We start from the raw sequence: 14,838 nt of genomic DNA, 5'->3' as shown, positions 1-14,838 counted from the left end.
CTGAGGAATATGAACACTATCATTTGTTGGAAAGGGAAACAGTGTAAGCCTTCAGAAAAAGCACATTACAGTGTTGTTAAGGGGTGTGTGTGTCTTGCTGTTAATGCGCTTTTCACGTTGTTTGTTTGGTCAAGGGATCAAAATGTTCGTGTCTTTTACAGTGTGTGTGTAACTGAATAAAACCCCAAAGAAAGATTTGAAGTTTCTGAACTAACTTCAGTTTTAACTCCCATGGTTGTGAGGACTTTATAGATGGAAGAATTTTGGCATTCTAATTGGTCTCAAATTGGAGAGCATTTTCGGTATATCCAGTATACCTATGATTTTCATTCAAAAATTAACATTTGGATTTATTTTATTTTATTTTTCTCTTTTCCATACACACACCGTAGAAAATATTCCATTTTGATTAACCCGTCACACTCAGTCAACGGTGCGATGTACCTAAAATATTTAGCTCAAATATGGTTTCTATGGCCCACCTTGAACTAGCTTGGAGTGGAAGAATAAGTTATACAATATATATGCTACTCAGTGCAACGTAAAGGTTAGTTTAGGAGTCCAATGACGACGGATCAAAGGTTCAAACGGGGGAGGAAAAGATTGATTTATCTCATTTCAAGGAACGGTGAACTGGCCTTTATACATACAAACAAATAAACATAGCTATTATAACAGTACATTTGATCCCCTCGGCGTAACGAAAACTTCATGTACTCTCTTGTAACTCCTAGCCAGATTCCCCAGTCACATAGATCATAGATGCCATATCAACCTACATTTTGTTTTGTTTTGTTTTGTTTTGAGGATCACCACTTATGGGAGAGAGATGTTTTACTCTCCGTCTTATCGTTGATTTCTGTCCATTTAATTGTTGTAGTTTAGGAAGTCATACTAATTAATTACACTATAAATGACAACTATATATATATATATGAAAAGAAAATATTTGTCTGTGTGAATAAAAATTTTCTGCTACTGCTACATTTGCATAAAAATAAATGAATTATATTATAAAAAATTAATGAAATATATTCACTTTTATGTGAATGTGTCATAAATAAATTTTCTATAGAAAAATAAATATTATCACTATATATTTATTCTCAAAAATAAAATGGATGGTGAAAATGAAAATTCAATGAGATTTTTATTTTTTTTATGCAAATAACGGTATCATTTGAGATAAAAGTGTTATTGATGTGAATAACCGCATCGCTGTTAAAATTAATTTTGATTAATATATAAAAGTTTAAAAAGTTTTACTACTTAGTAGCATAAAGATTTTTTTTTAAATACAAAAAACAAACGTAGATTTCCCTTTATTTTGACATCTTAATATGCGTGTTTGCTAATTGTTCTAATATATAATAAAAAAGATGTCATTGATGATATGTATGGTACTACATGCTTAAAACAACAAATCTAAGGTTTTAGGTGTAGAACAAAGGGTAAATAAATTGTTATGTTACATTACGTAATAAAATATTTCTACTCTCACGATTATATGTGAATCTATTTCTTAATTTTTCTCTTCTCTTCTTTTCGTTGTGAGAATATGAATTGTTATGTTACACAACGTAACAATTCATTTACCCTAAAACTAATCCCGTTAGGAGCGTCAAAACTGTTTCTTTTAGCAGTACGTTTTCACCTGCTCAAGCATCTAATAAATGTGTGACCATGAAGCTAGAGACGTTTTTTTTTCTTTCTAGAGCAGTGGACAAGTGATGTGACCTAATAATTACAAGAAAAGAACTTATATATATATATATGATCCTTCACCGTAAAAAATTCCATATACCAAAAAAATGCCATATCATTAGGGTAATTAAGAAAAGGAAAATTTTGTATTGCTTTTGATGAAACATCTTAGTTATTTGACGATAATACTAATTGTGATATGATTGTTGAGTGGTTTTTAGAATATTCAAGGAGAAATTTTCCCACCTCTTCTTTCCCTAATAAAACCTCCCATCAAAACATACCCTTAAGCAAAAGAAGATAAGAAAAAAAATATAAAAAAGAAGAAAGCATAAAATGAAAATCTCATGCTTATATAGCAAACCAATCATATATCTACATAGTAAGTCAATCTATGTACAAGGAAGGCACTTGTATGTATGACCTTTGAGCTATATACAGCTCACAACGAACCTAAAAAAATGAAAGCATTTCTATGGTTTAATGAATTTAATGTTGTCAGGTAAGTTCATATTTGTCTTCCTGTACCAGTACTTTGAAGCATCCTCTCTTAATTCATTCCCCAAGCCTGCAATTACCAGATATTTTTTAACTGTTAACAAATACTTTATTTTTACAGTTTTGTTTATATATGATTTGGAAGAAGTATAGATGCTACTTGATATGTGGATGACATGTATGTTAGGAGAAGAGCAAAAACAAAGGATTTTTACTAAAGCAGAAGTCGTAACTTTTACATTCAAACAATAGATTTTTAAATTACAAAACTTCTAACTCTACAATAAAGACACTTAACACCACAATAAATTCACATAACTTCAGAAACTTAAAAACATAAAACTGACATTTAACGTTTACTGAATTAAACCCATTAAAAACTAAACTGATTGCTGAATTAAACCCATTAAAAAGTAAACTGACACATAACTCCACATTTAACGTTTATTCAACAAAACTCCCCCGTAAACTTAAATGCTTCTGCCATCCTTCATGCCGATCAATTTCTTGCAGTTGTCAAGGAGTACCGTCGGTAGCGATTTCGTGAAGATATTCGCGACCTGATCCCGACTTGCCACGTGTACTAATTCTACACTTCCTTCCTTCACATGATCTCGGATGAAGTGAAACCGAACGTCGATGTGCTTGCTTCTCTCATGATTGACTGGGTTCTTTGCCAACTCAATTGTCGATTTATTATCAACTCGTATCACAGCCGCATTGAGTTGTTGTTGCTCCAACTTGCCCAACAAATTTCTGAGCCATATTGCATGACATACACACCAAGACGCTGCCACATATTCAGCTTCACATGTTGAGAGCGTCACGATCGGTTGCTTCTTTGAAAGCCAAGTAAATGCCATGTCACCCATAAAGAACACATATCCTGAAGTGCTCTTCCGATCGTCTAAGTCTCTCCACCAATCGCTGTAGGAGTACCCAATTAACTTGTAATCTTCCGAATTTGAATAAAATAACCCGAGTGACACTGTTCCTTGGATGTACCGTAGGATTTGCTTCAACGCCTTCCAATGTGAATAATCTGGCTCCTCCATGAACCAACTTACAATGCCAACACTTAACGAAAGGTCTGGCCTTGTGCATGTGAGATAGCGAAGGCTTCCCACCAAACTCCGATATTTGCTCGCGTCGACTCGTTCTCCTCCATCGAACTTCGAGAGTTTTGCACCCGGTTGCATTGGTGTTGAAACCGGGTTGCAATCTGCCATCTTGTACTTCTTCAAGATCTCCTTTGCATATACCTCTTGTGACACACAAAAATACTTGTCTCTCCTTGTCTCACCTCCAGACCAAGGAAAAACTTCATCAAACCCAGACCTATCATCTCAAATTCCCGTGCCATTGTGCTCTTAAACTCTTGTATCATCTCATCATTGTTCCCCAAAAAAATAAGGTCATCAACATAAAGAGCAACAAATAACAAATTACCTCCACTCTTCTTCACATAAAGGGCATGTTCGTAGGGACATTGCTCGAACCCATTCTCCTTGAAGTATGTATCGATACGCGTATTCCATGCCCGCGGTGCTTGCTTCATCCCGTAAAACACCTTCTTCAATTTCAGCACCTTCTTTTCTTCTCCGATTTTCATGTACCCGGGTGGTTGTTCGATGTAGACTTCTTCTTCGAGCACACCATTCAAGAATGCCGACTTGACATCCATTTGAAATATCGGCCATTTGAATTGAGCCGCTTGTGAAATGAGTAATCGGATTGTCTCCATTCTAGCAACAGGAGCAAACACCTCGTCATAGTCGATTCCCTTGTATCCCTTTGCAACAAGTCGTGCCTTGTATCGTTCTATCTCACCTTGAGCATTCATCTTTCTCTTGAACACCCACTTCACACCAATGGGCTGACTTCTTTTCGGCAATTCCGCTAACTCCCATGTGTTGCTGCAGTCAATTGCTTTAATCTCCTCGTCCATGGCAGTTTGCCACTTCTTGTCTCGCATCGCCTCTTCAAAACTTATATTCTCAGAATCCGACAAAAGACATACAAGGTGTACCTCATTTGTCGAATCATACAAATTTTGCAAACTTCTCATTCTGGGTTGTCGCGGTTCATCTTCATCATCAGTAGTTTCAGAATTTGTCGGTATGGTTGTTGGTGTAACAGTTGATGATTCTCTAACTTCAATGATAACCTCCATTGAGTTATTCCAATCCCAACCGCTTGCTTCATTAACTTGAACATCACGACTCACCACAACCTTCTTGCTTATCGGGTCGAGTAACTTGTATGCTTTTGTTTTCTCATCATACTGAATAAAAATATACCTTTTGGTTTTGTCTTCAAGCTTCGTTCTTCGCTGATCCGTCATGTGTGCATAGGCCACACTACCGAATACTTTGAGATGAGAGACTGTCGGTTTTTGTCCGCTCCATGCCTCTTGCGGGGTTTGATCATCCAACTTCGCATGTGGACACCGATTTTGCACATAGATGGCACATTACACAGCTTCTGCCCAAAATTCCTTCGGCATCTTCTTGCTCTTGAGCATTGACCGAACCATGTCAAGAATGGTCCTGTTCTTCCTCTCGGCCACACCGTTTTGTTGTGGAGAGTACGGTACGGTTAGAAACCGACTTATACCTTGCTCCTCACAATACTCCATGAAAACTGTTGAAGTATACTCTCCACCTCTATCAGATCGTATGGATTTGATGTGTCTACCGGTTGTCTTTTCCACCATCACTTTGAACTTTTTGAACACCTCAAACGCCTCAGATTTTTCTTTCAAAAAAATAAACCCAAGTTTTTCGTGAGAAATCATCAATAAAGGAAATAAAATATCTCTTACCCCTAAAAGATTCAGGGGTGATTGGTCCACATATGTTAGTATGAATCAACTCAAGAAGTTGCTTAGCCCGATATTCTGCCTTCTTTTGAAACGAAGTTCTCGCATGCTTGCCGAGCACACATTCTTCACAAAAATTTCCCTCGTAGTCCATGTCTGGTAGCCCGTGCACCATGTTCTTCTTTGCCAACTCGTTTAGACCACCATGATGTAGGTGACCAAAACGGAGATGCCACAGCGACGCCTTGTCTTCTACGTCTACCTGCAAACATTTTTTCTCGCACGCTTTTCAAATTCAGCTTGTACATGCGATTTCTCCCCATTTCAACTCGAGCGACCGAACGCCCTTGCTTATCTTTCAAGTGTAAAATCCGGCCTTGCATAAGTACCGAATAACCTTTCTCCATGAGTTGCCCCATACTCAAGATGTTGCTCTTGAGGTCTGGTATGTAATACACATCTTGATTGACCCAACTAAGCCATCCTTTTGTAAGTAACAAATTGTACCTTGGCCTTTGACCTCAACCTTCGACGCATCTCCAAACGACACATGTCCAGTTTCCACCTTTCGCATCTCTCCGAATAGGTGCTCGTGCCCGCACATATAGTTGCTTGCACCCGTGTCGAGGTACCACACTGTGTCATGTCGGTGTTGCCTTCGTTTTGTGTCATCATGAGAAGACCTTCTTTCGCCTCATCTTCTGTGGCTAGGTTGGTTGTCTCTTTCACCTTTTTCTCGAATCGACATTTTTTCGCGAAATGCCCCACCTGACCACAATTGTAACACTTATCAGAGTCACAATCCTTTGCATAGTGACCATATTTGCCACACTTGTAGCACTCGATGTTGGAATAATTTGACCGACCGCCTCTCCCGCGACCGCGTCGTCTTCCACGCCAATTCTGTTGGTTTGAATTCCTCTTCTCCTCATAATACCCTTCTTGACTGCGACCTCTACCACCGCGAACATTTCCTCGACCTCCACGGGCACACCCTCTACCTCTAAAGTTTTGAGAATAAAGTGCATTTTCATCTTTGATTGCTGCCTTTGTTTGAAGTGCTTGCTCAAGTTTCTCCTCCTTCTTCTTCTTCTTGCGTTGTTTGTGTGCCTCGAGAGAACCAGCGAGCTCGTCGACCGTGAGCGTTGCTAGGTCCTTTGACTCTTCTATGGCACATACGACATTCTCGAAGCTGTCGGTTAATGACCTCAAAATCTTCTCCACAACTCGCACATCGGACCTTCCGACTCCTTCATCTTCATGCCTTCCAACTCGCCGCGAAGAGTTTGAAGGCAGACTTGTTTAACTCGGTTGGCACCTTTGTACACCTTTGCCAAAATGTCCCATGCTTCTTTTGAAGTTGTTGCACTCACAATCTTCTCAAAGCCCGACTCGTCAACAGCTCGGAACAACATGTACAAAGTCGCCTTATCTTTCGATCGCGTCTCTTTCAACGCCTTGTTTTGAGCTTCCGTATACCCCGCGGTAGTTGCCGGTTCTTCGAAACCTTCTTGGACGACCTCCCAACCGCTTGAGACCCGAGAAGAGCTTTCATTTGGATGCTTCAATTCTCGTAGTTCGCTTTCGTAAGTCGGGGTAGCGGCACATTACCGGTCATACTCTCCATTGGCTCTGATACCAATTTGTTAGGAGAAGAGTAAAAACAAAAGCAGAAGTAGTAACTTTTACATTCAAACAATAGATTTTTAAATTACAAAACTTGTAACTCTACAATAAAGACACTTAACACCACAATAAACTCACATAACTTCAGAAACTTAAAAACATAAAACTGACATTTAACGTTTGTTGAATTAAACCCATTAAAAATTAAACTGACTGCTAAATTAAACTCATTAAAAATTAAACTGACACATAACTCCACATTTAACGTTTATTCAACAATGTATACAAACGTTTTAGTATAAAAAGTTGGCCCAGTGCAGAGTCTTCTATCATTATTGGGTTTGGAGACAGTCAGATGCTACGTAAGGTATGAAATAGAATAGAATATATCAATTGAAGATTAAAATTCAAACAGTAGGTTCATTTATTGAATGAATTAAAGGTACCTGAATTTGGCCATCTGAAGTTCCAATCACCAAAATTTCTTCATGGCTGTCTAGAGCCATGCAAATAACCTTGCAATTCGTACCCATTTGTAACGTGTCAACTCTATTGTGCTTTTTCTTATCCCAAATTTCCACAGCTCCTCCCTTGCACCCCAAATAAATTAATTCTGAGCTCACTGCCATAGTCCGCACTTCCGATCCAGTTTGCAGTGATCCAACCATACTGTAATTGGATTTGTTCCATATCTTGACACATATATGTGTAAAACAGTTAGCATCAACTAGCTCAAAAATTTCTATGCTTTGAAATTCAATAAATCATGAAAATCCCTATGTTTCTAGCAAGAAATGTAATTTATTTTATCATATGCCTGTGAGATACCTTTATAGCAAATCCATCCAAGGAAGAGCCAGCTGCATATATAAGATCACCATGAATTTGCAACGCATGAATAGGATTTGCTTTCCCAAGTAATTTTTTAGAACCACTTTGAATGGTGCTGACTGTTCCCGTGGCCAAATCTATATCCTGAAATATCACAAGAATATTATTACAAGAATGTTGAGATAGCATCACATTGGATTTAGACTATGTCGCACTTCTAAAACGTTGATACCTGAACACTACTGTCGTGGCATCCACAATATAATCTCCCACGAACATGAGCCAAGCACTTCACATATTTATTAGAATTTAACAACTTCGATTCTCCGTTCAATGAATGAACCTGATGAAAGAGAAAAGTGATTTCAGTACATAATGATGTTGCTTCTTTTAGTTAGTATGTATGAACTAATTGTTTAGCATTTTCAGTATTAGGGGTGAAGAAGTAGCAGAATCTGTTGCTACCCAGTTCGTGCGTGAGCAATATATAGGAAGGGAAAGGTGCAACATAATGTTCTCTGTGTGTGCGTGACAGAAAGGCATTCATAATAAGACCCCACCCCCCCAATTCAAAGAAGAACATGTATTTATAATTTCATCGAGTACCTTGACACCAGTCCCCTGCGGAATGAAACAAGCTATGCTATTGGTTACAACTAAATTATGAATCTGGTCCTTCATGTCATGCACCTGTACACAATGTATTGCTGCCTTTCCAATAGACCAGACCTGTTCTTCAACGAAACAAAACCTTTGTTAGCAGGCTGCCTGACATTGAGTTTAGAGTAACTGCAGAAAATTTTACCTTTACAGTTCGGTCAAGTGAACCACTGTATAGCCTGTCACCAGATTCAGAAATTGCCAAGTTTGTCACAGCTTTAATATGTTCTTGGATCTCTTGCAACAGATGGAATGAGCTATCCTTCAATGTCCAGACCTTCAGAAGTCGCAAAGTATTTTCCAATAAGCTTATATTACGGTAAGAGCTATTCAATCAAGTAAATCCATTCTATGATATGCAACCGAGACCCAAATATTTTGCTAATGGTCAGGTATGTCTTGTCATTTTTCGAGCTGTTAGAGAAGTATGATATATGTATCCAAAAAAAAAGAAAAAGAGAGATAAGTATGATATAAAACCATTAATGTGGTCTTGCAAGCTATTCATTCTTTCAAGCAAGTGGCGTAAAAATCCACTCTTTTTTGTCTCTCACACACAAGCTATTCAATCTTCCAAGCAAACACACACATACATACATATAGATAGATAGATACTAGCAAGTATCCTTTGCATTACATAGATTTCTTTAAATTCATGTAGAATTATAAAATATAGATTAAGAGAAAAATATTTAAAATTATAAAATATCTAAGCATAATTAACGAAAAAGAATTTGAATTCAAAATTTGAAAGAAGAGAACTTAAGAATTACACGTGTTATCCTCTAAAGGAGAGTAGAATAAGAGATTAGGTCACTATGAAGAAAATGAATTTCAATTTAATTGATAAGAGTAAATTTTATGTATTGAGGTCTTTCTTGTACCTAATTTCATCTCTATGGTAATTTCACAAATCGACATATAATAATTTATTTTCTGGTATTTTTCTAAGGAAAGAAATATTTAAATAAACTACAACAGATACAAGAAATCTGTTCTCGTGCAGACTACAAAAAAAATTATATGTTTGTTTCAATAATTAAAATTATTATTCATTATCATTTACGTACAATACTAACTCTAATTACCTTAATGGTTCCATCTGTATGGCCAGAAAAAGTTTTATCCTTAAAGCAAATGACAGATAGCACTTCTCCATTCTCACTGCAATCTTCTTGAATTAGCTCTTTATGTATCCAAATATCCTGTTCCAATAAAGAAATTTAAATCATCGTCCATGCCAATAGTAGAAAATGGATTAAGAATACACCAAACTTACTGCTTTAGATTCATTCTCTTCAACCAGAACTTCTAGCATTTCAGATGCCAAGGTAGAGAATCTCTTTAGCTCTCTCAAACCTTTTAAGATATCCTTAGTATAGGAAGTTAGTTCCCGTAAGCCATCTGAAATTCACAATATCAAGTACGATCACCATTTTTCTACTTCACATAACAATGAAATGCAGGAGTTTGAACACGTAAATCTACTAAAAAGCTCATAGATTCATGTAGACAGAAACTATTTTCATCTTTTTGAAATAATATGCTAATAAAGAAGCCAACAATAATATAGACAGTATCTGATTTAAATCTATGTTGAATTCTGTATTTGAGTGATTTATCATGCCTCCAGGAACTGCCAATCTGCAGTTATTCCTTCTTAGACAAGATTTTTGCTTGTTATTATCTAGTTGTACCGTATTTTTTAAATGAAGGTTGCAAAAACTGGCTTTGTTAGTGAAACTAACCAGAGAAATGAAGAAAGCTATTGAGAGCAAGCATAGAAAGGATTCTGTCTTCTATGTCCTTAGCAGAATTTAATTTAGTTATGAACTGCTTCAGCAAGCAGACACGGGCTGCTCCTTGAATCCCCGTATCTGGTAGTATGGTCAACATGTATATGAGCCACGTAGCTGATATAAAGCATGCTGAACGTATTTCTGGATTTCGGCTCTTCATGCCATCTGCTAAAGCCTCAAAAAGTATACCGAACTCGTGGTTCGCCAGAACAGATGCAATTTTTCTTTCCCAATCATCAGCCGCCTTCTCTTCTTCCTGTCGATTCGAATTGAATAATAAATACACAAAGTACTCTACAGCATTATCTTTAAAATAACATCATGATTGATGCCAAACAAAAAATAAGCAATCAGAAAGAATGTTTGGCAAGCAGAAAGCAGAAACTCAAAATACAGGAAGGGTTTTGAAGAACTTTACTATAGTTATTTCAATTTCTGGGCAGAAGTTGCTGATCTGATCCACCTTTACAAGACATCTGGAACTTCTGTCAATACCTGCACGTTTAAGAAGGACTTCTCTGGTAAGAGGCTTTCCAGAGAAGTTGAACCTTCCTTGCAGTGACATGATTGTATCAGCAGCTGCTAATTGAGAAGCAGGGAAATCTGTGTTTCTCAGGCATGAAATAAGAGTATCTATCGCCTCTTCACGGTATATGCTCATCTTTCTTGGCTCTAGCTACAAATGGGATGATGAATATTAACTCCATATTACCACAGATTTCTATCTTTAAAGGCAGTAATACAAAGATAGCGTAATTAGACATCATACAATTAGTTCCTATCTTTAAGATTTAGTGAGCATCAAACATTCATACCAGAAGATCAAGTTGGAGTAAAAGGCCAGCCATGACTGGACATTGGTCTTGAAGGGCTGTCTGCAAATAAATAAGGAGTGTATGCATTGTACTAAAAGGTCCTTCTTCCTTTATAATGTGAAGGATTTGTTCATTGAATGTCCTCCTGGAGGGAACCCAATCGGAAGTGATCAGACATAAAAAGTAGATTAGTTTAACTTTAATTAATGTAAACATGTAAATGAAAGAGATATACCTATTTAATTTGACTAACTCATAAAAAAATTGAACAATCTTAAAACGCTCCTCATCAGCTGCACCCATGAAGCTTTCCAAAATAGGAGATAATTCTGCTTTATCAGCAATGGTGTTCCTGCAAGTCCCGTCCTCTTGCATGCATCTCAATAAGATCTCCACTGCAGCAATCCTCTCCTCTGCCCACTCAGCTCCCAAACTGCCAATAATATTTCCAATTGCTTTTTCAGAGAGCACAGTCTTGACAACAGAAGATGCATTCATCTCTTCACCGTTTCCATTTCCAATAATCCGTGCCAGTAAAAGCACTGCAGCTGTTTTGGGCTTTAAACACATCTTAACCAAGTCTTCCTCTTTCTTATAGAAAACTGTTATCAGAGACTCCACCATGACCATCTCTGTAAGACTTATAGTGGAAGGTTTTAGGAGATACAACAGCACAACAGCCTCTGTCAAGCCTTTCTTGAAAAGAGCCATGATACATTCCACGTCAGTGTCCACACGCGTAAGGGTCTGAATAACAGCATTGTCTCTAGAGCACATCTCGGCCAGAAGGAAAACTGCTGCTTGCAGCACCTGGGGCTCAACAGAATTGAAAAGGATCTCCACAAAGCCATTAATTATCGGAGGTTTTGATAGCATGCTATGGATATCCACTCCCAGATTCACTCTTCTCCACAACTTCTCAATTTGAAGCACGGCCATTTCAGATTCCTCGAGAATCTCTGACATATACAGATTATTGATTGCATTGCGTAACTCACTAATCATCCCATCCAAGGTGGCTTGTGTTATAACACTATCAGGAGAAGTTGAAGGCATTGTTGACTTCACTACTGCCTCGGTATTTTCGTATGGACTCTCACGTGGTGGAGGAACCGAATTTGTGTTGTGTTCTTTCCAGCTAGCAATTAGGCGTTTGAGCACATAATTTGTTTTAGGTAGCTTGGTATTTTGCAGCTTCTGGCGAGTAATAGGACAAGTTGAATTCCCTCTATTGAACCATTCCTCGATAGCTCTACGTTCATATGTTTGACCTGTCTCAAGAGTCACTGGGTCATCAAATATGTTACTTGTTATTGGACAGACAAAGTCCTTTGGAGGTGTATGTTTCCCATTTCCATAGGGAGGGTTATCGAAGTCTGCCATAGGATAATCTGGGGAACTAGAAGCAGAAAGAATCCAAGTTTACGAAAATGCCGCAGACCACGAAATAATGAAGAATGGCATTTAAATATGACGTACCCCGTGGATTCTTTGAAGATGGTTTGCATTTGTTCGTGGGTTTGGCTTTGTTGAGGCTCCAACAATGCCATATTTTTGTCCTTTTCCTACAGGACACAGATACATCACTAAGCATTTAAAGAACTAAAAGAACAAGCATAGAAAATTCAGTCCTCATTGGATTTTTTTCCCCTCTTGGTATCATCAATTACCTCGTTTTCTGCTTCAGAGTCTGAGGAAGAACAAAGAAAATTCTCATTTAAAGAAAACTCAGTTTCAAAGGCCGAGTGTAAATAGACTGGTGTTGTCCAATTTTTTGAAGATTTATGGGGTTTGAGGATTCTCGGAGAGACTCTATGAGGATAAAATGATGCGTGAGAGGATCTGCTGCTAGAACTGCTGCTCAAAAATTCAATAGATGCTTCCCTTTCGGACCATATTGGCTGCACGAATCAGATGGTAGAAAAAAAAGTGACAGAATGATCATGAAATTCATGTGCCTGAAATTGTCAAACCCAATGCAAAAGAAACTCCTAGTTGTCCCTATAATCATATATTCCAGTCTAGGGGCCTCAGTTCAAATACAAATTTATTTCCTAGCTATTAGAAAACAAAGTATCACAAAACAAAAATCATCCATTCATTCATTTGGTTTAGAAAATCACGGACAGTGACTATGTAGTATGTACTACTCCTGACAAATTTTGAGTAGCTCCAATTTAAATGAAATCTGCATGGTAAGGTTTCGCTAAATAGTGAAACATCATGAACTCCATTATTATGCTGGAGAAAAAATCTTCTCTAAATGAGCAAAGAACCAATACTTCTCTTGTTTGCTGCAAAGTGCAAACTTGACCCAACAAGCCAATTCAATAAGCTTTTCTTTTTCCATTTTTCCCCATATGAGATTTTAGCATTCTCTCTTAGTATAAACTATAAAGGAGGTCTTAAAATCACACAGGCCAGCAAAATTTTCAAAATTGACCCGATTATTGTTAACTTGATTCTAGAAAAGTGCCAAAGAAACACGACATTAAAGCTGGCCAATCCTTCCAAAGTCGAGGCATATCTTCCAAAAGATTAGCTGCCTTTACAAGTAACCCTCTATTATCTTAAAATCCAAACAATAAAAAAATTAGAATGTTTTAGAAAGTGAATGAGCATTCTAACTTTACAATAATTTGAAAACTATTTAAGAAAAAAACTTCTGATCTCCATGTTGTTTAATGGTTAGTACACATGAAACATGAAACATGAAAGTTGTGAATTTTTTTAGGTTTCTGCATCTAGATATCATAAAATTCTATCAGTACTACAAGATATTAAGATAACAAAGGTAAACACTTATCAAATTGATTATAAAAAAGCAATAAATTCGTAAACAAGCATATATAGTGGAATACAACATTACATTATACCGTCCGTTCTCCAACACAGGCATTCGTATCTCCTCCTCTCTGTTCTCCCTACTGTCACCTTCTCTGGCGCTCTTCAGTATCAACAATGGTGGACTAATTGACGCGTCTCCATTTTCATTCACCAAAACCTCTTTGAAGTACTCTGCAAAAACTCTGCAATTCTCATTCAGAACCTCTTGGTACTCTCTCTCCAACTCCCTCAGCTTCGAGGCTTGATCTCCGCTCATCTTCGACAACGATTTCGTGCTAGGCATGACCACGGACTCGTCCCAAACCGAGTTATCATCAATCGTATTGTCATGGTTCAAACTCGCAGAAGCTGAGGACAAAATTCGTGTTCTCTCTTCATCGAACCACCGGAAAACAGGGAAGAGGTGGAGAGAAAAGAGGTTTTCGTAGAGAGCCGGCGCGATTTCGGATCGGGCTAGGGAAGGCTTCGAATGGAAGATTCGAAGGAGGCTTATGGCGGATTCGATTGGGCGGTTGCAGAGGTTGCGAATGAGGGAGAGAAGGAAGGAGGAGACAGGGTATTCAGGGAGAGGAAGGAGAAGCTTCTCGGCAATGGTGAGGGAGGAGATGCGGATGGCGGGGCTGGAGTAGGAGATTGCTCTTTCGAGACTGTCCGCGGCGAGGTTCAGGTGTTTCAAGGTGATTTGGTTGGAAATCGGCGTTTCGCGGTGGAGAGTGGCAATGAGGTGGCGGCGGAGTTCGGATTGGGAAAGGACGCTCGAGATGAATGCCGTGGTGTGGCGAAGGATCTGAGCTCGAGTGGTGGCGGTTACGGTGGTCATGGCAGCGGTGGCAATGGAAGTGAGATGCTCGAAAGCTTGCTCTGTTTGTGGGGTTTATGACGTTAACTGAATATCAGTAACTGATTCAATTTGCCGGAACGAAAAGTCTCGGACGGCAGCCTGTAAAATGACTAATGCGACCCTTTATATTTTACAACGAAAAAAAAAAAGGTTGCTGTAAGAAATTAGTATTAGTTAACAAAATATAATATCTATTACATATTGTAAATTAGTTAATAGAGATTTTAATCAAAGTCTTACGAATTTTGCACAGTCCTCTAAAAAGTTATAGGTCTACTACAGTGTTTAAAAATCTGGCCCGGCCATCGACTCGGCTAAAGTCAGGGATCACGGGTTCAACTGGAGGGTCATGGGTCACTATGCTAACCCGATTTTATATATTAAAAAAATATAAAT

The 14,838-nt window shown here is 38.0% G+C and overlaps 1 protein-coding gene across 1 annotated transcript; it reads right to left on the bottom strand.

Moving 5' to 3' along the window:
• Nucleotides 1–2,254: 2,254 nt before the first annotated feature.
• LOC133289887 (putative E3 ubiquitin-protein ligase LIN) lies at nucleotides 2,255–14,430 on the bottom strand. The gene is made up of 15 exons (XM_061487913.1): nucleotides 13,624–14,430; nucleotides 12,425–12,655; nucleotides 12,234–12,319; nucleotides 10,990–12,153; nucleotides 10,755–10,899; nucleotides 10,358–10,615; nucleotides 9,889–10,195; nucleotides 9,420–9,544; nucleotides 9,229–9,345; nucleotides 8,286–8,417; nucleotides 8,087–8,209; nucleotides 7,713–7,823; nucleotides 7,478–7,624; nucleotides 7,096–7,341; nucleotides 2,255–2,272 (listed from the first exon to the last, which is right to left on the bottom strand). The coding sequence occupies exons 1-15, from the start codon at nucleotides 14,419–14,421 to the stop codon at nucleotides 2,255–2,257; spliced, it is 4,008 nt and encodes a 1,335-aa protein (XP_061343897.1). The 5' UTR covers nucleotides 14,422–14,430.
• Nucleotides 14,431–14,838: the final 408 nt, after the last annotated feature.

The sequence above is a fragment of the Gastrolobium bilobum genome, unplaced genomic scaffold (assembly GCF_033153095.1).
Source record: "Gastrolobium bilobum isolate Gb01-03AN ecotype WA unplaced genomic scaffold, APGP_CSIRO_Gbil_v1 utg4848, whole genome shotgun sequence".
NCBI lineage: Eukaryota > Viridiplantae > Streptophyta > Magnoliopsida > Fabales > Fabaceae > Gastrolobium > Gastrolobium bilobum.
Note: the sequence above shows the minus strand (reverse complement) of the source record. Positions and strands in the feature narration are given on the sequence as shown.